At 40.5% G+C, this 27,885-nt stretch overlaps 1 protein-coding gene across 1 annotated transcript in view; it reads right to left on the bottom strand.

Moving 5' to 3' along the window:
* The window catches only part of LOC132401339 (collagen alpha-1(XXII) chain), a 258,324-nt gene that overhangs the window by 186,880 nt on the left and 43,559 nt on the right, over window positions 1-27,885 (bottom strand). The window contains exon 2 of the mRNA XM_059983468.1: window positions 10,124-10,258. Coding sequence (XP_059839451.1) covers window positions 10,124-10,211 — 88 coding nt within the window. The 5' untranslated portion in view covers window positions 10,212-10,258. The remainder of the gene's footprint in view (window positions 1-10,123; window positions 10,259-27,885) is intronic.

The following is a 27,885-nucleotide window of genomic DNA, read 5'->3' as shown; positions in this document are numbered from 1 at the left end:
ATGCAACACTTATAGGGTGTCCACAGCATTTTATAGCCAACATTTTTGAAATTAGTTCTATTTCAGTGTGCCAGCTAAATGGATTATTCATCTGGTGACAAGAGGGTGAATGAGTAGAAGATGTTAATGAATAGAATGTGACAAATAACAGTGTTTCATTAATCAAATCTGCCCTGCTTCACTAACTTTGTCTCTTCAATCATTTCCCTTAATTCCTTGTCTCCAAAAATCATGTTGTCTTTTAAAGCTATGTAGTTCAGAGCTTTGCCCCAAATATACATTCCAGTATTCTATTATTTTGGTTAAATAAATTTTATCCTATTACTAACTATTTCATAACCCTTTCATTTGAGCCTTTAATGAGTAAATATTTCCTAGCAGTTTCTTCAAAAATGGACAGGCATATTATGATTTTTTCCATTTGTTTTTATTTCAGTTGTGCACATGGATTCATGCTGTGAATAGTCCAAGAGGAATCCAGTACTCAACATAATTAATTGCAACCCTACCTAGAAATGCATTTATTGAAGGGATTGTATTGCAAATATGTTGGAAATCCCTTGATTAACCATAACTATTGATTACTAACAAAAGGACTGTTGTACAAAGGTTTAAAAGATCTTGATATAAATACAACACATTGACATGCTACAGACAAGGTGATACAGATTTTAATCACAATTCCTATGACACATTTAAAGTAGGCCAGCAATACCAATTCAACATATCCAGGAGATCCTGCATTTCAGAAGCCAGCTGTCCATTTTGTATGGTCATGCTGGCTCTGTGGAACAATCCAGTCATTCCTATTTCCTATGTCACCCTTCAAATTTATTTCCTTCAAATGCTGATCTAGTTTCATTTTCCACCTCCACTGCCTTCATAGGGAGTAAGTACAAGATATCTGCCACAGGTTGCATGAAAAGCTTCCATATCTACTGCCCAGTTTGAAAATCTGTATTCTATAGTCCCTGCTATTAGTAATGGGAACAGCTTTTCTTTTGTCTGTCTCATCTAAAATTGTCATAATTCTGTACACCACAATCATATTTTCCCTCAAATTTCTTAGCTCCAAGAAGAACAATTGCAGCAACTCTAGTCCAATCTTGTAGTTAAATTCTTTCAACCCAAGATATTCTAATTATCCTACTCTATACCTGCCGTAGGACTTTGATACCTTTTCTCAAGTGTAGTGACCAGACCCAGTGCTGTACTCCAACTCTGGCCAGAGCTTCTGCCAATGATTCAGCACAATTCCCCTATATTTGAAAAATAATATCATTTTAGCTGAAGCCCAAGATTCGCTAACTACTCTACCACCTTCAAACGTCATGGTTTCCCATGTTCTCTCATCCTTGCATACTCTTTAGATCTGTGCCTTTAAGTTTATTTTCTTCTCTCCAACTTTTTCTCTAAGCATATTACCTTACTGACCATTCTGCTGGTGGATCTATATCCTATCACAGCAGTTCAGTACATACATATGTTCAACACAACTTCAGGTCTGATATTGTTGGAAAATTTTGAAGTTTGTGTCAGGAAATGTAGGGGATGCTTTAGCCAAAAACAAAGCAGCATTGACAATTTGGCAGTGGACAATAACTTTAATAATAGACTGCAAAATAACAAGCCACAAGGGACATAAAACATGAGAAAACAGAGAATAAATACAACAGGCAACAAGGTAAACTTTAGGCAGGAGAAGCGAAATCTAGGAACAACTGGTTGAGGCCGGGTGTTTTGATGAGTGACTGTGATGTGACTGTGAATGAGAACTAGGGTTAAATAGGCAGTGGGTGATGAGTTTGAAATGAGCAGCAAGTGACTCCTACTAAACTGGGTGGAAACTGGAGGATGCCTGCATTTGCAGGCTTGACAGGACCTCCCCTCTCATGGCCAGTCCCCCAAGGTCCGGGACAATCTGGATGGGTCCAGCAGAAATCCTTGTTGAGCGACAGATCCAGAATGTAACTGGACAACACCCAGCACCTCTCGTCCAGGCCATACTGTTCTCAGTTGACCAAATACTGCACACCCCGTAAACAGCGATGTGAATCAATCAACTGACAAACTATGTACACTGAACCATATTCCATCATCCTTGATTCCAGAGGTGCAGGCTCAGCTGGGTTGAGTGGTCCATGGACAACAAGCTTGAGACAGGATATGTGGAAGGTAAGTGCGATCCTGAGGGATGGTGACAGCTGGAGACAGTAAGCGAGTTAATGTGATGGGTGACCTTGAAGGGACCAATGAACTGGAGTGAGAATTGCAGGAGTTGTGCAGAGGGACAACTCTCAAGTGAAGGGCTAGCAACAGTCCCCAGGCTGGGCACCAGGGATGGTTGTCAGTAGGTGCAGTTAGCAGCTAGAATGGTCCTTCATGCCCTCCTCAAGCATTCTGGTAGTGATGAATCAGGGCCCTGGTTGATGGGACCCTCTTCTGTGTGACAAATGATGGGGTTGGTAGCCATACAGCACTTCATAAGGTGACATATCTGTGGCAGAGAGTCTGGTACTCAAGGTCACAGATGATCAGGGAGAGGATCTAAGAGGATGGAATGATGGGCTGAGGTTCTGTCTCTGTTTCAGCTGGGTCAGACAATCATGACAAGGTTTTCACCTTGTATTCTTGGAACCCAGGTCAGTAGCAAATGGTGAAATTGAATTGTTTGAAGAAGTGGGCCCAGCAAACCTGATATGGATTGAGTTTATGGTATGGATATGAGGTTCTGGTGGTCTGTCCAGATCAGGAAGGGCTTGGTACTTCACGTCAGTCAATGTCTCCATTCCTCCAAGGTCCATTTAATAGTGACTAACTCCCCATCTCCAGTTCCATACGAGCATTGTGAAGGAATGAATTTACATGAGAAGGCTCAAGGGTATGACTTCCATCCAGTCCTTACTGGGAGAGGATAACCCTGGTGTTCACATCAGATGAACCTACCTCCATCATAAAAATTCAAAGGAGTTTGGATGGCAGAGAATGGGGGTAGTGGTGAAGCATCTCTTGAACTCCTCAAAAGTGTGGTCTATGGCAGAAGACTAGGCTAACAGTGAGTTAAGTGATTTGGTGAGGATGGTGAGAAGAGTGGCAATTTTGTGGTAGTGCCTGATGAAATGGTGGTAGAAATTGGGAAAGCCCAAGAACTGCTATAGCTGTTTGAGCCAGCTTGGCTGGGGTCATTCAATGACGGCATGCACTTTCTCCAGGTCCATGGTTATGCCTTGGAATGAAAGGAAGTAACTGAGGAAGGAAATAACATGAGTGTGGAACTGACATTTTCCTAACTTGCAGTACAATTGTTTTTTGAGAAGACGCTGAAGGACTGAACAGACATGACAGTTGTTGACCTAGGGGTTCTTGGAGAAGATGAGGATGTTGTCGAAGTAGGTGAACACCTTTCTGGTGTAGCATGTCTCAGAAGATCTTGTTAATGAAGGCTTGGAAAATGGCTAGTCTGTTGGATAGTCCAAAAGGCATCATCAAGTATTCATAGTGACCAGTCGATATTATGAATGCCAGCTTCTACTCATCCCCCAGTGGTTGTGGATCAGATTGCATGCATGCTGTAGATCCAGCTTGGTGAAGATCTGGGCCCCATTAAGAGCTTTGAATCAAGGGGAGGGTGTTGTGGCTCTTAAGTGATTTTGTTGAGTCCATGGTAGTCAATGCCAGGACAAAGATCCCCATCTTGGAGGAGACAGAAATTACATGCCAAAAGGGCAATGTTACAAAAGTCATGGGGGACTTCAATATGCAGGTAGATTGGGAAAATCAGGTTTGTGCTGGAATACAGGAGGGGGAATTTCTAGAGTGCCTATGATATGGCTTTTTAGAACAGTTCATGGTTGAGCCCACTAAAGGATCAGCTATTCTGGATTGGATGTTATTCAGTGAACCAGAATAGATTACAGAGCTTAAAGTAAATGAACCGTTATGGGAAACAGATCATAATATGATCAAATTCACACTGAAATTTGGGAAGAAGTCAGATGTATCAGTACCACAGCAGAGTAAAGGGAATTACAGAGGCATGAGAGAGGAGTTGGCCAGAATTGATTGGAAAAAAATACTGGCAGGGATAACAACAGAGCAGCAATGGTTGGAAATTCTGGAAGCAATATATACATCCCAAAGAGGAAGAAGTATTGTAAAGGGAAGATGACACAATTCTGGCTAACAATAGAAATCAAAACCAACATAAACACCAAAGAGAGGGCATATACAGAGCAAAGATTAGTGGGAAGTTAGAGGATTAGGAAGCTTTTGAGAACAGACAGAAGGCAACTAAAAAGTCATTAAGAAGGTAAAGATGGAAATGCAAGTAAGCCAGCCAATAATATTAAAGAGGATACCAAAAGTTTCTTCAGATACATAAAGTGTAAAAGAGAGACAAAAGTGGATATTGGATTCCTTGAAAATGATGCTGAAGAGGCAGTAATAGGGGATAACAAAATAGCAGATGAACTGAATAAGTATTTTGCATCAGTCTTCATTGTAGAAGATACCAGCAGTATGGTGAAAGTTCCAGGTGTCAAGTGGCACGAAGTGTGTGAAATTACCATAACTAGAGAGAAGGTTCTTGGGAAATTGAAAGGTCTGAAGGTAGCTAAGTCACCTGGACCAGATGGTGTACACCACAGAGTTCTGAAAGAGGTATCTGAAGAGACTGTGGAGGCATTAGTAATTATCTTTCAAGAATCAATAGATTCTGGCATAGTTCCATAAGACTGGAAATTTGCAAATGTCAGTCAACTCTTCAAGAAGGGATAGAGGCAGAAGAAAGGATCTATAGGTCACTTAGTCTGACCTCAGTGGTTGGGAAGATGTTGGAGTCAATTATTAAGGATGAGGTCTCAGGGTACTTGTAGGCACATGATAAAATAGGCCGTAGTCAGTATGGTTTCCTCAAGGGAAAATCTTGCCTGACAAATCCGTTGGAATTCTTTGAAGAAGTAACAAGCAGGATAGATAAAGGAGAATCAGTTGATGTTGTGTATTTGGATTTTTAGGGCTTGACAAGGGGCCACAGTAGAGGCTGCTTAACAAGCCCATAGATTCTAGCATAAATAAAGGGAGACTTTTCTGGCTGGCTGCCAGCAAGTAGTGGTATTCCACAGGGCTCTGTGCTGAGACCAATTCTTTTCACGTTTTATGTCAATGATTGACATGATGGAAATGATGGTTTTGTTGAAAAGTTTGCAGATGGTACGAAGATAGCTGCAAGGGCAGGTAGTTTTGAGGAAGTAGAGAGGCTACAGAAGGACAGACAGATTAGGAGAATGGGCAAAGAAATGGCAGATGGAATACAGTGTTTGGAAGTGTATGGTCATGTACAAGACGAAATGAAAGGGTTGACTATTTTCTAAATGGAGGGAATTCACAAAAACTGAGATGCACAGGGACTTAGTGCCAGATTCCCGAAAGGTTAATTTGCAGGTTGAGTCTGTGGTAAGGAAGGCAAATACAATGTTAGCGTTCATTTCAAGAGGACTAGAATCTAAAAGCAAGGATGTAATGTTGAAACTTTATAAAGCACTGGGAGGCCTCACTTGGAGTATTGTGAGCAGGTTTTGGCCCCTTATCTGAGAAAGGATGTGCTGAAACTGGAGAGGGTTCAAAGAAGGTTCACAAAAATGATTCTAGGATTGAATGGTTTGTCAAATGAGTAGTGTCTGATGGCTCCTGCATTCACTAGAATTCAGAAGAACGAGGGGTGACCTAACTGAAACCTATCAAATGGTGAAAGGCCTTGATAGAGTGAATGTTTCCTATGGTGAGAGAGTCTAAGACCAGAGGACACAGCCTCAGAATAAAGGGGCATCCTTTTAGAATGGAGATGAGGAGGAATTTCTTTAACCAGAGGGTGGTGAATCTGTGGAATTCTTTGCCGCAGGCAGCTTTGGAGGCTAAGTCTTTATGTATTTTCAAGGTAAAGGTTGATAGATTCTTGATTGGTCAGGACATGAAGGATATGGGAAGAAGTCAGGAGGTTGAGGCAGGGAGGAAAAGTGGATCAGCCATGATGAAATGGTTGAACAGACTTGATGAGCCGAATGGCCTAATCTGCTCCTATATCTTATTGTCTTATCTTTCTTTTTGACAAAGAATCCTTTACGAGCTGGGAACTAAGATGGGTGAATGAAGCCATGCTGTAGCATTTCAGCAATGTGGTCATTCATGACTTGGGTCTCAGGGAGAGAGAGGGGGAGGGGGAACAGATGGCCTTGGAGAGGGGTAGTGTCTGAGAGGAGGTCAATTGCACAGTCGTATGGTCTGTGAGGCAGCTGGCTGTTGGTTTTCCTTTTACTTAAGTCAAGATTCATGATTATTTAATGTCATTTCCAGTACAGAAGTGTAAAAGAAAACAATATAATTGTTATTCTGGATCTAAAGCAGTGTAAAAAAAGTAACATGAAGAACACAATAATAAAAAAGAACAACAAATATAAATACATCAGATAGTTTATAACAATGGATTGATTGTATGTCCATAAAATGACACTGGGCTGTACATACAATAACTGACAGGAAATGATAAAATAGTGGTGGTGTGGCATGTGGTGGGTTAATAGGTGGATGGGTAATCAGCATTACTGCTTGGGTGAATCTATAGGAAGAAGTACAGTCGATGTTTCGGGCTGAGACCCTTCGTCAGGGTCTCGACTTGAAACGTCAACTACACTTCTTCCTATAGATGCTGCCTGGCCTGCTGTGTTCCACCAGCATTTTGTGTGTGTTGCTTGAATTTCCAGCGTCTGCAGATTTCCGCGTGTTTGCTTGGGTGAATAACTGTTTTTGAGTCTAGTGGTTCTAGCATGCATGCTGCATATACTCCTCCCTGATGGTAATGGGATAAACAGTACATGAGAAACGTCCAATGGATCCTTCATGATGTTACTAACCCTTTAACAGCACTTCACCGTATATATGTCCTTGATGGTGCATAGGTTGGTGCTGGTGATACATTGGGCAGTTTTTACTACCCATTGCAGAGCCTTCCAGTGCCACAATGCAGTTTCCATACCATGTAGTGATGCATGCCTCCTCAGAAAGGAGAGGCATTGGTGAGCTTGCTTGATTGTGTAGGATGCATTCTGCGACCAGGAGAGTGTGTGGGATGTGCACTCCCAGGAGCTTGAAACTGTTAGCAGTTTCCACTGTTGTGCTACTGATGTAAAGAGGGCTATGAGCATTACAAGTTCTACTGAAGTCAATAACCATCTTCCTTGTATTGTTGACAATGAGGAAGAGGTTATTTGCCTGGCACCAGGCCTCAAGCCCTTCCACTTCTTGGCGATAAGCCATCTCATTGCAGCTGATGATGAGGTCTACAACTATCATTCTAATGTTAGATAACTTCTCATGACATTGGGTATGTGACAGAAGATTTGATCAAAGATAGGGCATTTATGAAACATTTTGTTTACTTATTTATTTAGTGATGTAGCACAGAGTAGGCTCTTCCAGCCACGCCACCCCAGCAACCCGACAACCTTGATTTAACCCTTACAGAGGACGTCGGGATTGAACTCCGAAGCCCCGAGCTGTAACAGCATTGCACTAACCACTATAGTACCGTAGCCCTGAGTCCGTGTATCTCTCGATTACTCTTCTGAATACCTGTTGTAGGTTAGTTGGCTGCTGTAAATAATTCCTTAATAAAGGTAGGTAGTAAAAGAATTCTGGATATTAGGAAGCCTGAAGCTGAGCTTGCTTGTAAGATATAGTCCACATTTTCCACCAGCATTTTTCATCTGACTAAACTTGTACATAGAAGGCCCCCTCTCAAAATTATTGGTCAAAAATTGTGAATGAAAGACTCCGATTAACCCATCCCTATAGGAGAAAGCCTGACCATTCGTTGAAGTGCCCTCTGGTGCTCACCTATCCAACCCACCCTCATGGCTATAATTTGATATTTGCTTTGTGGAAACTCCTGGGCAGAAAGCCACATGCAAATGAATAGCAGCTACACAAGCTGTGTCAAACAATGAAGTGTTTTATTTAAGGACAATATTCACTTTCACTTGAAACATAAAATTGGTTCTCATTATATTAGCATTTTCCAGAAGCACAAATTATTACTTGTTCACAAGATTTATTTGTCAGTGTGTGTGTCAATGAAACAACTGCATCTTGTGCATAGACTAAGTCGTCAGTCTATATAAATAACCGTTTGATGAATATTCACTGTCCATTCCATTTATGTTTTTCAAGCTTGGACTGTCACTGTATGCATTCATACATAGGAGAGTCATCATTTCTGTTAGAGTGAATCCTTTTCAGCTAAACTGAATGGAGAAAGCTATTTGGGCCATCTGATAACAGTGCTGATTCATAGTCAAATCCCAATCAAGAGACCTGTGATCTCAGATTGTAAGTATGGACTAGCTTCAAGATACACTGAACTCAGGCCATGCATGATAAGTTGAAAATTGGAAACATACCTTGTTAAGGCTACCCTATACAAGGAACTCTACACATTACATTTATGGAGCCTGATTCAGAGCAATTCATCTAATAAAACTCTTCACGAAGATGTCTTCCATCATGAAGGACCCTCAACATCCAGGACATGCCCTGTTCTCATTACATCTATCAAGGAGGTGGTACAGGAGCCTGAAGGTGCACAGTCAACATTTCAGGAACAGCTTCTTCCCCTAACCACAGACTTCTGAAGGGTCCATGAACCCATGAACTCTACTTCATTAACTTTGCTCTCTCTTTTGCACTATGTATACAGTATTGCATTGCTGCAAAACAACAAATTTCATGACATAATAATCATGCTTCTGATTTCACTCTTTCCTAATTTTTGATACTTATTATCTCGATTTTTATATCCTTTCATCTGGTTTTCTTAATCTTTTAACTCGTCTTCCTCTCATATTTTCACTCATCATGCAAGTGTTTTTTTTTTATTCTGCCCTCTCTTCCATTTATCTTTTGTTCTCCCTATACATCCCACATGAGAATTCTTAAAAAGGTATGATTAAATTTTATACTGTGCTAGAGTCAGGGGCTGAAATCAATTTGTGTCAGAGTTTCTGCACTAAATGGAGTAACAACATTGAGAATAGGAACAGAAGTAGACCAATCAGTCCTTTGAACCTGCTGCACTATTCAATATGATCATGACATAACATCCAAATTCTGTCCCCTGTTCCAACGTTCTTTCTATGTCACCTGACCTCAAGCCATGAAAATATTACTTAACTCCTTCTGAAATATATTAAATGGCTTGGCTTCTTTTAAATGTTGAAAAGGAACCTGCATCCATCACTTCTGCTGGTGGCTGATTCTACACTTTCACCACCCTTTGAGTGAAGTCCTCCTCATGTTCCCCTTTAACACTTCAGCTTTCACCCTTAACCCATGACCTCTAGTTCTAATCTCACCCAACTTCAGTGGGAAAAAAATCTGTTTGCATTTACCCTATTTATACATTCATAATTTTGTACACCTTAATCAAATCTCTCCTCTTTCTCCTATGCTCTAGGGAATAAAGTCCTAACCTATTCAACCTTTCCCTTATAACTCAGGCCCTCAAGTTCTAGCAACATCCTTATAATTTTTCTCTGCACCCTTTCAATCTAATTGATTTCTTTCCTGTAGATAGGTGACCAAAACTGCACCTACATATCATGATCAAATTGTTCCAAACTGCACCTACATATCACCATTAATGTGTTCCCTAAATATTCTCTCCTGCCTGCTCCAAATCATATTTACTGTCTTACATCTTTGTGACTGACACCTTCTGAGAATGATAAAGAGTCATCTGATGAACTGGAGCTAAAATCTCATGCTTAAATTCAGTCACCACAAGTAATCTTAACACTGATGTAAAGCTAAAATCCACTGTACATCATTTGGGAAACAGCCTTGATTCTTAGCAGCTTCAAGAATTCTATACCTAGCTTCAATCTTGAATTAATTAACAGCAAGAATTTATCTTTATTTCTTCCTGAGTAAATAATTTTTGAAAACTGCGATGGTTTTTGCATTGTGAGTTGAGGAGAAGTAACAGGGTTGCATAATAATTACTAGGAACATACATCAGATAAAAAGGACAAACACATTCCAATTGTGGGGATAACAAGTCTGTTGGTCATACCTGCTTGATTGTGAGCAAGGTTCCCTTTGATTAAATGAATCACAACTGTCATCCAAAGGTAGATAATCCAAGTTGTTGTATGGTTCATTGCTTCTTCAATTCATGTGAGCAAATGTCAAGGTATCTGCAGAGAAACTGAGAAATCAGCAAAGTTTTGAGTAAATAGAACAAGATTCACTCACATACATATGTATATTCATGCAATCATACATACATACTTGTGTACATACACACAGGAAAAACTCAGCAATAAAAAGCACAACTACTTGTAAGTTCCATACAAGTTTTCAGTCTGACAAATTTGTTCACATGCACAGGCATATAAATAGAACATGTGCACACCCACTGCATAAACAAACCTGAAGATATATATACACACAATATAAACATATAACATCAAATCTAAAAGAATTGGCAAAGTGTGTGCCTTTTAAAATGCAAATATACTGTCTTTGTTCATCCCTTCATCTTTATCTCACGTTGCTTCTCTGTGATGATTAGTACACTCAGTGGCCACTTTATTAGGTTCACCTGTTAAGTAACCATGCATTTCAAAAGTGATGTGCAGAGGAGCATCACTGAATGCACTTGGCAAACTTTGAAGTGAATGGGCTCAGTGGCCACCTTATCAGGTACCTTCTGTACCTAGTAAAGTGGCCACTGAGTGTATACGGTAACTTGTTATGCAGTATAAAACGGGACTTACAAGGAATACAGGAACTCTGAAGGTCTTGGTCACCTTTCAAGCAGGTCAATGTTTTCTTCATACATTTTGAAATATTACCTAGCTTTCAAACTTAAGGTCTTGGGCCTGAAACAGTAACACCTTTTCTCTTACTACAGATGCTGCCTGACCTGTTGAGAGTTTCCAGCATTTTATGTTTTTATTTCAGAAGTTATATGGAACTCAATAAGATCTACACTGGTCTCCAACTATTTAAATGTTTGTAACCCTCTGAGTCTTCAGTCTTTGTTCAATGTGAAAATCACTAAATTCACCACTAGTGCCAAGCAGTTAACAAATTGCTGTTTAACTTGGCCAGTGCCTGCTGCATATTTTATTCAGTGGTTTACTGGCTTCTTAGCATAATTGCAATGCTGTGAATAACAAACACCAAGCACAGTCTCTCACTTTTTGGACAGTAGGTCAGTAACCTGCAGAATGAAATATCCCTTGCCACAAGTTGTTCATATTTAGAAGTGTCTGTGGTGCAGCATTTCCAATTTATCAGAGACTAACTACAAAAGAAAACACAGACTTGTGAGTAATGTTTCTTATAGGGACGCCTTCTAGGCTTCCCAACTGACAAAAATTCGTGGGCTCACTGACCACAATCTTTCACCCTCCACCTTTCATTTAAACTGGCTGTGGGTGACCCAAATAATCCCACCACATAAAGGAAATACATTGAGAGATCCAGATACAGCGGATCAGACACCAGTTAGTATAAAAAAGAGTCAGACTTCTGTGTCAAATGCCTGCCTGTCCGTTCCATCCGAAACTGGGTTTAAATATATGTAGGGCTTTGAAATAGATTGCAATGGGCCACAGAGCTTCTATTTTTCTGTAATAAAAAGGTTATCTTGAGTCAGTGTACTAAAATGTTGAATTAAATCATCATAAATGTCATTCTATGGTAAAAACAGTATAAATAGAAATATTTAAAATTATAAATATTCATTGATTTGTCACTGTTTTACAGGGGGCAGATATAGAAAATTTAATCATAGCTTTGGACAAAAAAATAGACAGATCTATGACGTTTATTAGCCCTCTGAACTCAACAGAAGCTTTTCTATATTACAGACAAATAGGAATATTTTCAAGAGTTCTACCTCTCCATTGCTCCCAAACTAGTCTCTAAATCTTGTTGACTTTTGAAATGCAATTTTGGAGTCACAATTATATAAACTGAGTGTTGATTGCTAAAAAAAAATTCTTCTGGCTTTAGACTAAATTACTTAAGGAATATTACAACTCCTTTAAAGACAACTAAGCTACTTTATGCAGATCAGTGGGTTTGAATTTATAGTCTAATAAAGTTTACAGCAACAAGAGGCAGGTGGGAATATTTTTAAATCATATTGTAAATTATGTGTCTGTTCAATCATTCAGGGGTAATGGTGAAAATATACAATGCACGTTGTTTTACAAAACCTAACAGAGACATCAGGTCAATGTACATATTTAAAAAATAACTATCTAGGATTTCAGCAAGGCTTTTGATAAGGTACCCCATGCAAGGCTTATTGAGAAAGTAAGGAGGCATGGGATCCAAGGGGACATTGCTTTGTAGATCCAGAACTGGCTTGCCCACAGAAGGCAAAGAGTGGTTGTAGATGGGTCTTATTCTGCATGGAGGTCAGTTACCAGTGGTGTGCCTCAGAGATCTGTTCTGGGACCCCTACTCTTCGTGATTTTTTAAAATGACCTGGATGAGGAAGTGAAGGGATGGGTTAGTAAATTTGCTGATGACACAAAGGTTAGGGGTGTTGTTGATAGCATGAAGAGTGGATAGTGGATACAGAGGTTACAGCAGGACATTGATAGGATGCGAAACTGGGCTGACAAGTGGTAGATGGAGTTCAACCCAGATAAGCGAGTGGTTCATTATAGTAGGTCAAATATGATGGCAGAATACAGTATTAATGGTAAGACTCTTCTTGGCAGTGTGGAGGATCAGAGGGATCTTAGGGTCTGAGTCCATAGGACACTCAAAGCTGCTGCACAGGTTGACTTTGTGGTTGAGGAGGCACAATGCATTGGCCTTCATCAATCGTGGTATTGTGTTTAGGAACCAAGAGGTAACGTTACTGCTATATAGGACCCTGGTCAGACCCCACTTGGAGTACTGTGCTCAGTTCTGGTTGCCTCACTACAGGAAGGATGTAGAAAGCATAGAAAGGGCGCAGAGGAGATTTACAAGGATGTTTCTTGGATTGGGGAACATGCCTTATAAGAACAAGCTGAGCGAACTTGGTCTTTTCTTCTTGGAGCGATAGAGGATAAGAGGTGACCTGATAGAGGTGTATAAGATGATGAGAGACATTGATACTGTGGATAGTCAGAGGCTTTTTCCCAGGGCTAAAATGGCTATCACGAGAGGTCACAGTTTTAAGGTGCTTGGAAGTAGGTACAGAGGAGATGTCAGGAGTAGGTTTTTTATGCAAAGAGTGGTGAGTGCATGGAATGGGCTGTTGGCAACAGTGGTGGAGGCAGATACAATAGGGTCTTTTAAGAGACTCCTGGATAGGTACGTGGAGCTTAGAAAAATAGGGGGCTATGGGTAACAGTGGGTAATTTCTAAGGTAAGGACATGTTTGGGACAACTTTGTGGGCCCAATGGCCTGTATTGTGTTGTAGGCTTTCTATGTTTTCTATATTTAGCAGCAGGGTGTGGGGTTTATGGGGGTTAATTTCCTAGTATATTTTATCTTGATTTTCTGTGACACAAAGCTGCAACACAAGTTGAAAAAATAATCTTGTGCTGATTTATTTGCTTCCTTTCACACATTTTCCATTGGAGTGAGCTTCATTCCATATCTCAAAATTTTGGCAGTGATTTGTGACTTCAGAAAGGGTGAATTTCTGTAACCTAAATAGCCATAACGTGGGTGGGGGGGAGTTACTTGTAATGCAAAATCATGAAGCAGGTGTTCCCTAGCTCTCTGCTTTTCCCATCTTCATTGCATCCTCCTTCCTGCTCTGAAATTAAAGATACTTATAGAATGCTGAGTCTACACAGTTTATAGTTACAGTATTTACAGTCTGTTTAGGACAGCAAATGAAGCTACACTTACACTCTAATGGTCTGTTTCATGCTGGAAAACTTTAATTATCAAATAAATATTGTTTTGGAAGACAGGAGATTTTATAGAATAGGCTCAAGTTAGATTGATCACAGTGAGATATAGTGGAGCAAGTATGATCAGGAAGGAAGAACTAGCATCGAACACTGAGCCTAGAGGGATTGCTGCCACTTACAAAAGCTAAGCCCATTCCCAGGGACCTGATCAAACCCATCAGCTTGTCAGAACTGAAGCAAAAGCAGCTGGAGTAGTGTTTGCTAATCTGTGTGCTGACCCCACCCTTGACTCTGGACCCGAAACCTAAATCATTTGTAACCTCCTGAACAATGATTCAAAAGACATACACTTATATAGTATTTTTCCCACATCCCAATTTGTTTGAAGTTTTTCTGAAATGCAATCACAATTGTAATGTTGGTGGTGTGGTAGCTAACTTGCACAAAGCATGCTCTCACAGACATCAGTAAATAAGTGATTAGATCATTCTTTCAGTAACTGATGAATATCTGCTCTTGCACTTGGGATAAATCTGGGGCTCTTAATAGTCCACATGGTCAGTGATACCAATTTGAGAACGCATGTAGATTACAGAACAGTACAGCACAGGAACAGGCCATTTGGCCCACAATATTTTGCCAAACCAGCTAAAAAGCAAATCGAACACACCCAAACACTAGCCCCTCCTACCAACATCATGTCCATATCCCTGCAGCTTCCTTACTTCCATATACCTATCCAAACATTTCTTAAAAGCCTCTTATGTATTTGCCTCTGCCAGCATACCAGGCAGTGCATTGTAGGCATCCTCGGCATCATCTACTCTCTGAGTAAAAAGTTTACCCCTCAGATCCTCCTTGAACCTAAACCCTCTCACTTCCAATGCATGCCTTCTCGTATTAGACATTTCAACCCTGGGAAATGGATACACTCTGTCCATCATATCTATGCCTCCCATAATCTTGTAAACCTCTATCAGATCTCCCCTCATCCTCTGGCACTCTAGAAGAGAAAAGTAAATTTATCCAGCCTCTCCTGATAGCACATGCCCTTTAAACCAGGCAGCATCCTGGAAAACCTCTTCTGCACCTTCTACAAAGGCTCAACATCCTTCCTATGGTGAGGTGACCAGAACTATATACAATACTCAAGATGTGATCTAGCCAGTTCTATAAAGTTGCAACATAACCTCCTGACTTTTGAACTCATTACCTCGACAAATAAAAGCAAGCATTCCATAAGCCTTCTTAACCAGCTTATTGACCTGTGTAGCCGGTTTCAAGGAGCTATGAACTTGGATCCCAAGATCTCTCTGCTAAGCAACACTGTTGAGGATCTTGGCCTTAGCAGTGTACTGCCTCCTTGCATTTGCCCTGCTGAGGTGTAACATCTCACAATTATCTGGGTTAAATGCCATCTGCCATTTCTCAGCCCATATCTGCATCTGATCTATATTGTGCTGTATTCTTTGCCAGTCATCTACACTATCCACAACATTAATCTTGGTATCATCCACAAATTTACTAACCCACACATCTACATTTTTATTGAGGCCATTTATATAAATTACAAACAACAGAAGTCCCAGCACAGATCCCCGCAGAACTCCACTAATTACAGACCTTCAGCTCAAATTTGTTTCTTCAGCCACTACCCTCTGTCTTCTATATTCAAGCTAATTCTGAAGCCAAACAGCCAATTTGCCACAGACCCCATGCATCTTAATTTTCTAGATTAACCTCCCAAGAGGGACTGTCAAACTGATTACTAAAATGCATGTATACAACAAAGCAGGAGGACCTCAGTTTAATGTTTCATCCAAACGACAGTTGCAGTCTCTCTTACATAGAAATGTTATAAGTTTCACTCATGAAAGACCTTATTCCAAAGTTCAGAATGTTTCCTTAACTGTGAGTTCTCAACCAGCAATTTATCAGCTTGTTGCTTCCATTAACATCCTAATCACTCCTTAATCTTCCAAACTGCTTGGAGTTACCTTAGTAACATTGTTACCTACCCCGCCATACCAGTACATGCTGATCTCCAGAATACCATTGCCCAAGAAAATATCTTGATACCAACATGCTTGCGCACCATGTCATGCTTGTACACTCTACATGCTGGCAACTTTTTTTTAATCAAAAGACCCTGGCACACCAAATTAAGTTGGTGTATCTGTATGGAGTGAATTAACAATATTTACTGCTGTGCTACAATGCCATGGTGTATCTGTATACCCGTAGCATAACAGGCGACCAACGTAATCCAGTTAGTTTGTGGTACACCCGATGTTCTACTATAGTCAAGAGTTCAAGTATATCTTGAAGTGCGTCACTATTTCCAACTCCATCAGTAAGCTTTTGCCATAGTATAACAGAGCCAACAACAGACGGAAATTGGACAGGTTGGGAGAACAAAATTGGGTGGGAATTATTTGCTTCCGGACTGCAACGTTCAGTCAATCTATGCATCAACAAACCCCGTACAACTCAATCGCCTCATCCCGGCGAATGCTCCAGCCTCCATTCATCTCCACATTTCAACATCGCAATCTGTTCGCGGGGAATATTGCTTACCTTCTCGCCTCGAGATACACACCGCTTTAACTTTCTCTGATCCTTTTCACAATTCCCTTAAATTATTGCGCGCTTTCTCAATACCCCTGAAGTGGAGGCTAATAAGCACCCTTCGCTCGGTCATGTCCCTCCCTGCCCCCTCCCCATTAATCGTTCTCACCAGGATCGTCTTCAGTGTATTTTTGTTCTCGCTGTTACTTTTTTAACCTCCTTTTCCATTCTTTCACTTTATCGAGTTTCGTAGTTCTTCCCTTTCTCGCATCTCTCTCCTGACTCAGCGTCCGGCTCGCTTTCAGGGCAGCCTGCTGGCGGATTTCTCAATGAAACTTTTATAACTGAAGGAACGAAAGCTAAGCTTCTGGATACTAACGTCCATAAGGTGTGAATGGGCGCGTTCCTTCACCCGATACCATACTGACAGCCACAGATGCGCTACGAGGAAAAAGCAGGGTAAGATCTGCCAAAGTTTGCCGTCAAGTACTCGCCTGATATACAACTCTGCAACTTAAAAACATTCTTCCAGCCTGACCCGCTGTTACGCCGTTGCATCTAGTCCAAAGCCATTCGTAACTATCTAAACACATCCAGAAATGACGATGCAGGAGATGCAGAATCTCTCGTAGTTACAAATAATTTGCAGATAATAATTTTTAAAATAATGTAAATAATACCTGGTGCATAAGCCAAGCAAAGATAAACAAAATTGCAATGACAAAGGAAATCCTAACTGCGTGAGAGAATCAGCAGCAGAGTATGGAGTGTTATAAATAAAGTCGGATATAGATATGTGGGATAGCTTCAGTAAAATATAACTGCCAGCTCGTGGAAGTGTTTAATTACAGAACTTGTCTTCAGAAACGTGTTCCATAAGCTACAAAGCATTCTAGTTAGTAAAGCGACAGTTCACATTTTAAAATCTGCCATCTAAATATATAAAGTACAACTTCGTGACGAGACTTCAGCATACATTATGTATCAAACAGAGGCTTTACCTTATGGAAGAATTGTTCAGTCTGTGAAAAGCACACCAGATGAACAGTGGGATCGCCGAAGTCGCTGCTCTAGTGTTTAACCGCAATATCTGGGGCCGAGAGCAGCAATTGCCATTGACTGTGACTTGTCCCAAGACGTGTCCTTATTAGTCGAACCGACCAGGCGGTGCCTGCAGACCCTCCCACTCACAACAGCAGCCACCGGACAGGTCGGTCTCAATTAACAACCTCTTCCACTCAGGATGTACGGAGGGAAAGCGGTTGAAGCAAGCACGCAGACATTTTCAGGGCTCAAACGGCGGGGTCGGAATGGCACAGAGGAAAGAAACTTCAGAACTTGAAAGGACATCCATGACTCTCGAAGACTGCACGTGAAATTATTAAGTACAGATTAATGCACTAATATAAACCCCATCAGCACCATCACAAATGCCATCCTTTGGTATAGCACCTACCAACAAAAGCGCAGGTTTCACCCATCAATAGCAGCCATGTCACACATTGTTATAAAGCCCATCTGCTACGGCGTAAGTATCACGCACAAATAGTCCTTCTACCACCTACTTGGCCATCTCCACACTTGAGGAACTTCACTTCCTGCAATTGATGTGAAAGATTTGGTGGTGTTCATGCTCAGGTGGAGCTGCATTGTCAGTGTACACAATTCATTTAAACTTAACTGCACCATAGCAAAATATTAAGAAAGGAAAATATATGTTGCCATTTATTGTAAGAAGATTTGGTTACAAAAAAAAAACAATGATGTCCCACAGCAGCTTAAGAGGGCCCTGGGAGAATGCACCTAGTTTTGTTAAAATACCTGTTCTCACACATCAGGAAGGATATACTAGGGGTGGGAAAGCAGCAAAGTTCACCAGACTGATTTGTAAAATGGGGAGATTCATCCTATGAATAGAGATCAAGAAGAATGGGGTTTTACTCTCCTGAATTTACAAATTAAATGACCATGTCATTGAAAGTTACCAAGATTTTTATTGGACTTGAAGGCTATCACCAAAATCAACCGACAGAGGCGACAACAAGGATTTGCTTCCAGATAACCTCAATGTCTTCTGCGGTCACTTTGACCATTGAAACATGGAGGAACCATCACAAACTCCCACAGTCTCCAATATTCCTGTGATTTCAGTCTCCAAGGCCGACATGCAAGCAGCCATCTAGAGGAAGATGCATCCAGCCCAGACAGGGTACCTGGCCAAGTACTAAAACCTGGTTGGAGTGTCCATTGAGAACCTTCAGCAGTCTGAGGTACCTACCTCGTTCAAGCAAGCTTCAATTATACCAGTGCCTCAGAAGAACGTGGTAACCTGCCTCAATGACTATTGTTCATTAGCAATTACATCCACAGTGATGAAGTATTTTGAGAGTTTGGTGATGAAACAAATCAACTCCTGGATCCACTCCAATTTGCCTACCAGCTCAACAAGCCCACAGCAGATGCCATCTCACTGGCTCTTCATTTAACTCTGGAACTTCTGGAGACCAAAAATGCATACATCAGGATGCTCTTTATCAACTACAGCTCAGCATTCAATACCATCATCTTCCAAAATTAACCAATAAACTTTAAGACATTTGGATTTGGATCCTGGATTTTCTCACTTGCAGACCTAATCTGTTTGGATTGGCAACAAAATCTCCTCCACGATCTAAATTAGAAGTGCACCACAAGGCCATATGCTTAGCCCCTTATTCTTCTTGAGTTATACTGACGACTGTGAGGCTAAGCACAGCTTCATTGCTGTATCTGAGTTTGCCGACAACACCACTGTCATAGACCAAATCAAAGGTGGTGATGCATCAGCATATAGGAGGGAGATGGAAAATCTGGTTGAGTGGCACCATAACAACAACCTCTTACTATATGTCAGTAAGACCAAGGAGCTGATTATTTATTTCATCAGAGGTACATGAGCCATTCCTCATTAGAAGATCAGAAGTGGAGAGTGTCAGCAACTTTAAATTCCTCAGTGTTATTACCTGCCATTAAGTGCAATTACAAAGAAAGCATGACAGCACCTCTGCTTCCCAGGAGTTTGCAAAATTCGGCATGACATCTAAAACTGGCTGCATCACAGCCTGGTATGGAACAGAAAACCTTACAAGCAGTTGTGGATACGATCTAGTCCATCATGAGCAAAGCCCTCCTCACCATTGAGATCTCATACATGAAGCAGTTTCAGGAAAGCATCATCCATCATCAGGGACCCCACCATCCAGGACAGGCTCTCTTTGTGCTGCTGCTATCAGGAAGAAAGTACAGGAGCTTTGGGACTCCATCAGGTTCACGAATAGTTATTACCCTTTCAACCATCAGGCTCTTGAACCAAAGGGATAACTTCACTCAGCTTCACTTGCCCAGTCATTAAAACATTCCCACAACCTATGGACTCACTACCAAGGACTTATCATCTCATGTTCTTGATATTTATTGCTTATTTATTTATTATTATTTCTTGCTCTTTGTATTTGAATAGTTTGCTGTCTTTTACTCACTGTTGAACATCCTAGTTGGTGAGGTCTTTCATTGATTCCACTATGATTATTATTCTATTATGGGTTTACTGAATAAGCCTGCAAGAAAATGAATTTCAGGGTAGTATATGATGACATATATGTACTTTGATAATAACATTCATTTGAACTTTGATCTGGCAGGGTAGATTCAGGAAAGGTGGGGCATCTAGAGCTAGGACTCACAAGAATTTTCTTCACCTAAAGGGTAACAAACCTTTGGAGATTTCCGCACAAACAAATGTGAAAGTTCAGTCACAGGGAGTTTTCAAGACAGTGATCAATAGATTTTGCACTATTAAAGGAATGAAGGAGATGTGGAGTTTGTATAGTAAAATTATGCTGGGTAAATATATGTGCCATGATCTTATCGAAGGGAAGACCAGGCATGGAGGGTATTAATTTTATTAGTTAGAGGTTGTCAAACAAATTGTTTCATAGAGTTTTGGTAGAGAATTAGTTAGAAGGTAGAAAATAGGGTAGAAATAAGCTGCATTTTGAAGTTGATGGGCTATTACCAATTGGGTGTCATGAGATCAGTTCCTAGTCTCAGCCACTTACAGAAAATGTAGGAAACACAGTAAGTGAATCAGTATCTATTGAGAAAGGATGTAACTGCGCAGGTCCACAATCGTTTGTCAGAGTAGGAAAAGAGGGCCAACAGGTTGTACTAAATTGCAGAGAGAGTGGATTGGGATGGATAAGACAAATTAATTATCTCGAAGAAGAGTGTGGTCAAGGTTATATTAGGCACATATTTTGGAGTTTATCTTGATAATAGACTAAAGGAGGCAGTTACAGAAAGTGAAAATAAACAAAAACTATTAAATAGGGCAGTTAGAGACACAAATGAAAAAATGCAAAAGTTTGAAGTGCAAGCTGTGCTAATGGAGAGAGAAAAGCAGAGGCAATGTCACAGACAGATGACCTACAGCAAAAGTGGCCAGTTCTGAATCAGACTGAAAAAGTGAGTTGTTTATATTGACTATAGAAGGCTGCTATGTGCCCAGTTGGACGATGAGGTGCTATTCCTAAAGCTTATGTTGGTCACCATTAAATTTTTCTCATCTCTCTATGAAACCAATACTTGCTTTAGCTGTACTCTTTTTACAGAGAAGTTCATAGTCTTTCAGAAGGGATCCACTAGAAGTGAACAACTTGGACTCTTAAGACAAATACACCTTTGTAGTTCAGTGTTGTCGTAGAAATCAAGAAGATATAGCAAACTGAATTCATTAATGACTGAATGTAAATAGTTAACATGAATTTACATATATAAATATTTGATAGTGTGCATGGATTTATTTTCTTTTTAAAGGAAATCTAGTTTAAATGTGAGAGCACCTTTAAGGGCTGAATGTGACATGTGGGATGCCCTTAATATGTTTTTCTTCTCACTCAAGCTGTTAAGTTGCGTGTTAATACCATTTGTGAAGAATGTTCTATTTATAGCTCTATCTTTGTCTAATTGTCTATGTTTGCAGCATCTCAAAGAAATCTGTCCCATGGTGATTACTTTTCCTTAGAGTTTTCTTTAGTATAAAATTTCAGATTAAACCTTTCTCACTGCACAACAAACACCGTTTTTCTATATTTGCACTAAGACTGTAATTGTCACTAGCAAGGGCATTATTTGTATCCCTCCTAAATGCCTCCTGAATATAGGATTGTAGTTAAGAGTCAACCACATTGAGCTATGTAGTCACATGTAGGTCAAATGGATAAGGAAAGCAGATTTTTTTTTCTTTAGAACATTAGTGAACCAATGAGCTTTTCTGATACTCCAGTAATTTTCTGCTTATCATCACCAATACCATCATTTTATTCCAAATATATTTAATTACCTGAATTTACATTCTTTTACTGCAATGATGGATCTAACCTGAAGCCTCAGGATCAATTTGCTTCTGGATATTACTCCAATAATTAAGTTAAACACTATTTTTAGAAAGTAAATGACTTTAAGGGCTAAGGTGACCAGTGGTGTGCCTCAGGGATCTGTTCTGGGACTCTTTCTTTTCGTAAGTTTTTATAAATGACCTGGTTAAGGAAATGGAGGGATGGATTAGTAAATTTGCTAATGACATAAAGGTTGGGGGTGTTGTGGATAGTGTCGAGGGCTGTCAGAGGTTACAGCAGGACATAGATAGGATGCAAAACTGGGCTGAGAAGTGGCAAATGGAGTTCAACCATGATAAGTGTAAGGTGGTTCATTTTGGTAGGTCAAATATGATGGCAGAAAATAGTATTAATGGTAAGACTCTTGGCAGTGTGGAGGATCAGAGATCTTAGGGTCTGAGTCCATAGGACACTGAAAGCTGCTGCACAGGTTGACTTTGTGGTTAAGAAGGCACAGTGCATTGGCCTTCATCAATCATGGGATTGAGTTTGGGAGCCAAGAGGTAATGTTACTGCTATATAGGACCCTGGTCAGACCCCATTTGGAGTATTGTGCTCAGTTCTGGTTGCCTCACTACAGGAAGGATGTGGAAAGCATAGAAAGGGTGCAGAGGATGTTGCCTGGATTGGGGAGCATGAGAATAGTTTGAGTGAACTTGGTCTTTTCTCCTTGGAGTAACAGAGGATGAGAGGAAACCTGTCAGAGGTGTATAAGATGATGAGAGGCATTGATCGTGTAGATAGTCAGAGGCTTTTTCCCATGACTGAAATGGCTATCATGAGAGGACACAGGTGCTTGAAAGTAAGCACAGAGGAGATTCAGGGTTAAGTTGTTTTACGCGGAGGGTGGCAAGTGCGTGGAATGGGCTGTCGGTGACAGTGGTGGAGGCAGACACAATAGGGTCTTTTAAGAGACTCCTGGATAGGTACATGGAGCTTAGTAAAATAGATGGCTCTGGGTAACCCTACAGTAGGTAATTTTTAAAGTAAGTACATATTTGGCATATCATTGTGGGCCAAATGGCCTGTATTGTGCTGTAGGCTTTCGATGTTTCTATTTTGCTAAGTATTGCTAACAAGAGAAAATCTGCAGATTCTGGAAATCCTGTACGTCCTCCCGAAGGGTTTCGGCCCGAAACATCAACTGCACCTTTTTCTATAGATGCCGCCTGGCCTGCTGAGTTCTTCCAGCATTTTGTGTGTGTTGTTTAATTATTCCATCTTATTTCTTTCAAAGAATCTGCTGTACCTTCTTTGTCATTTGAAAAAAATTGGCTTGTCCATGAAGAGTCTCTTGAACTTCTACAGATGCACCATAGAAAGTATCTTACAGATTGTACCTCAGCCTGATACAGCAGCTATTCTATTCTGGACTGATGGAACCTGCAGTAAATAGTAAATACTACTCAGCCTATCACAGGCTCGTCACTACCTTTCATCCAGGTCATCTTCAGGAACGCTAATGGTATCATTATCGATGTCTGTCACACTGGCCAATCCCTTTTCTTTTTTTCTGCCTCTTGGGAGAAGATACAGGAGCTTGAAAGCATCGACAACCAGACTTAAGAACAACTTCTTTCCCCATGATATCAGACTTGTGAGCTAATCACCTCTTTCGCATTTCTCTACCACATTCTCATAATCTTCAATCTATGTCTGTTGTTAATTCATTTGTTACTTTAACATTTCTTTTTGCACCACTTCAGATGGTACTACAATATTTGCTATATATTGTAGTTTTCATCTGCTGCTGTATTTATTGTTGTTTTATTCCAATGTATACTCTGATCTTCGTGCAAGCAAGGAATTTCATTTTATCTAGTAGATAAGATAACAAACTAATCAGAATTATATATTTTTAAACTGTATTTTTTGTTTCTTTCCTTCCATTTTTATCATTTTTTTGTTCTTTCTCTCCATTTCTCTTCTTGCAGACATTTTATTTAGCTAGTTAAATTTGCTTATTCCTATTTACTCTCTTCCTCCATTCATCTGCTGTCTCCATCTCAAGCTTAATATCTCATTGTCAAAGAGGTGTTCCATTTTTTTAGGCTTACTAGGTTAACCATAATTTGATCACATTTGTAACAAGTTTCAGGGCAAAACAATACCAAAAGCTAACCATTAATGGATGTACCCAACCTTCATATTATGTTATGTGCTTTGTAGCTCACTCAAGCCCAGCTCTGGCAAAATGGCTTGGATGAAGGTATAGCTGCTAAATTTGCAAATGACACAAATATTGCTAGTGAAGAAGAGAAAAGGAAGCAACAGAGAGCTAAGGACAAGTTGAGGTTACAATTGGATCAGCCATTAGCTTACCAAGGGATCCCAGTGTTCGTGGCAGGCAGGAGGATCCCAGTGTTCATGGCAGACAGGAGGATTCCTCATGGCGGGCCGCATGGATCCTGGGCAGGGCCGTCACCCAGGCGGAAACACGGAGACCTGGGGAAGGCGCGGACACCTGGGCAGGTGCGGGGCACAACCCTTAGGGAGCAATAGGTGGAAAGGGCAGAACCCCCGCTGGGCAGCGGCAGTCTGGCCAGACCTCCCCGACAGAGGCAACGGGTAAGAAAAGCAGAACCCCCGCCAGGCAGTGGCAGTCTGGCCGGACCTGCCCGACGGAGGCAAGGGATCAGAAGGAAGCTGGGTCCAGGGTAAGCAGCAGGACTACTGTGATACACCGGGTACATTGGTAAAGGCAACCAACAGCGTGGGCAAGGCAAATAAGGAGGAACAGCGGGACCAGCACACAGGAGAGAAGCAGGGGAACAAGACCAACCGGATAGAGCATATACAGAACAGGCCGGCAACCAGGGCAGAACAGGATACAGAGCGGGCGAAACAGGATTCAGAGCCGGCGGTCCAGGTACAGAGCGGGTTAAACCGGCTTCGGAGCAGGTCAACCCCACCACTAGGCTCAGTCCCCAAGCCCCTTATAAACACCTGACCCCTAATAGGCAACAGGTGTACTCCTTAAGCCAAGATGGTCCAATGGTGACATGTGACAGGAGGGCTGGCTGCAAGGCCCAGAGACCATGGACCGGAGCAAGACCTGGAAGGCAGGCTCTGGACCGGACCACAACATCATCAGCTAATCTTGTTTAGACAATCTTGTTTAGAATTGAACTGTCTTTATTTCTTACATCCTTCATATACATGAGGAGTAAAAATTTATATCTTACTTCTCCATCTAAATGTGCAATTTATAGTAATTTGTAATAAATAATATGCACAACAGAACAGTCAATATAGCATAGAAATACAATTGTATCAGTATGAACTAATCAGTTTGATGGCCTGGTGGAAGATGTTGTCCCAGAACCTGTTGGTCCTAGCATTTATGCCCGAATGGTAGCAACTATAACAGTTTGTGGCTGGGGTGACTCAGGTCCCTAATGATCCTTCAGGCCCTTTTTACACACCTGTCTCTATAAATGTCCTGAATAGTGGGAAGTTCACATCTACAGATGCACTGAGGGGTGATTGATAAGTTTGTGGCCTAAAGTAGAAGGAGTCAATTTTAGAAAACCTAGCACATTTATTTTTCAACATAGTCCCCTTCTACATTTACACACTTAATCCAGCATCGTGGAGCATACGGATCTTGGACCTTCAGAAAGTGTCCACAGCAGGGGTGATTGATAAGTTTGTGGCCTAAGGTAGAAGGAGATGAGTTATACAACTTTCTCTACATGCACATGCAATTCAACTCTTTGAGTGAATATGCAGAAAGTTTGAAGTAAATAACTCATCAGGGTTGATTGTTAAGTTCGTGGCCTAAGGTAGAAGGAGATGAGTGCAAGTGTTGGTGGAGAAACAACTTGTGCACCTACTGAAGAGCACCAAACACGAGCATATCAAATGCCCACTACTTCCAGAAAAAAAGGGGGCCTCCAGGTAGAGATGAGGGATCTCCTATCTGGCAAGCTCTCCCTGGCGACTGGTCCCAGCACCTTAGCCCAGGAACATCTTTGCAGAAAAGATGGATACATCAGGATGCTCTTTATTGACTACAGCTCAGTGTTCAATGCCATCATTCCCTCAAAGTTAATCAATAAGCTTCAAGACAGTGGACATAGGATCCTTTCATTCGTTTTCTGTAATCCAATGCAAAGGTTTCAAGAATTCCTGTCCTAGTTTTGTATGTTGGAGCCTGAAAAGCAGAACTTGTCAGCTAGCATGTTAGAATCAGATACTTAAGAAACAATGGCTTAGTAATATTGATCTCAAACCGTAGAATATAAATACGTATATGATCTTAAATAATATTAAAATCCATGGAACTTTGCAACCATGAAGACTGTGTTGCTCAATTAATGAGAAATGTCAAGACAGAGATAAATATATTTCTATACTAAAGGAATCAGGTGATGATTGCTGGGTGAGAGAGTGAGTAACTGGAACTTATTGAATGGCAGAGTAGATGTGCAGTGTCATAAATCTCATTTCAACTTTTATATTCTGTATTTTTAATAATGAAAAATACACCAGTTGAGCACAATGTTAAAGAATTACTGTTAGAAATATGTTTCAGATCAGAAGTAGTAAACATGTTATTTAAAAGAAACTGCATATTTGACTCCATCTCTGATACTCAATTCAATTGAAATCAAAGACACCAAATTTTGAGTGAACATACAATGTAATGCTGGAGAGGGCTACCAATGAAAAAATAATTTTTGTGCATATACTGTTTCATAAATTAACACAGACTGACTGCTTTCTAATGTAGATTGTGAGGTAGGATTCTTGGAGGCCTGGACTCCTGGAACATTGGGATTTTATCTGCATACTTTGTATCCATTAAGGCACAAATGCAACTAAGATGCAAAAATTTATACCAAGAGTTACACACATGGATTAACACAGCAAGGACCAGTATTTTAAATTGTAATCAACTTTCCTTACCCTAGTTCTGGCATGTTCTGACAGTATTTGTAACGCATTTTGGTTCAGCAATTCTACAGTTTTTTGTACATTGTTATAAGTTTTACAAAGCTCTTCCACAGATTTACATCTTAATTAGCTCCATGAATGCTCCAATTATCTACAATTAGGAGTGGTGCACATAACCTCAGATTACTTGTGGTCACTCTCAATTGGAGATGGTGCTTAAACCAGAAACAAGGGCAAGCAAAGAAAATCAGATGGAAGAAAGAAGCTGCAGGTTCATACAAAGAAGAAAGGAGAGAAAAACAACATTGATTATTTAACTTCTGCTGGACATGTCTTGTTTACATTGTGACTTTTCTTTAACTGGGAGGTGAATTTTAAATCCAGCATTCACCTGTTATAAAGAAGCAACATTCACCTACCCTCCCTTTCTTCACTCATCAATCCACCAGTGATTTAGTTTTTTTTCATTGGTTTGCAGTCTCCACATTTACTGATTATTTCACATGCTGCAATACTAATTTTGCATTAATCATTTGTAAATAAGGCAGGACAAGAAGCATGAGGGATAATGAGCATGAGTCCGCTAGATCCAGTGGAGTCTGTTTTTTATTTCTGGGTTCTGCTTTATTTCAGATTTCTTGCAACCAAAGATATTGCTTTTTGATGAGAGGTAATAAGCCTGGATCCCCAGACTGGGCATCTTTGCTCTGGTTTATTGCATATGCATTCATTCTATAACTGTGATGCAGTGTTGAATTTAGCTTTGAATTTGTATAAACATTTATAACAAGAAATTCATATGCTCCATTTTTGGAGCATTATAAACCCATGACCTGGTACTCCTGTGCCAATATAACTCTGTTGAAAAAAATCATGTTCTTAAATTGCAATGAATGTGTAAAGTGAATTTTTGACACAAAATGTGTCCTTATATGGGAAGCAGCTAAGGTCAAATGGTTTTATATTTGCATTTCAATCAACTACCAACAGTCAGCAGCCTTAAAGGGATACACTGTGGAACAACTCAACAGTCACACAGATGCAATAGTTAACA

This window comes from Hypanus sabinus, chromosome 10 (assembly GCF_030144855.1).
Source record: "Hypanus sabinus isolate sHypSab1 chromosome 10, sHypSab1.hap1, whole genome shotgun sequence".
In the NCBI taxonomy this organism is placed as follows: Eukaryota; Metazoa; Chordata; class Chondrichthyes; order Myliobatiformes; family Dasyatidae; genus Hypanus; species Hypanus sabinus.
This window is presented reverse-complemented; position numbering and strand designations above follow the sequence as displayed.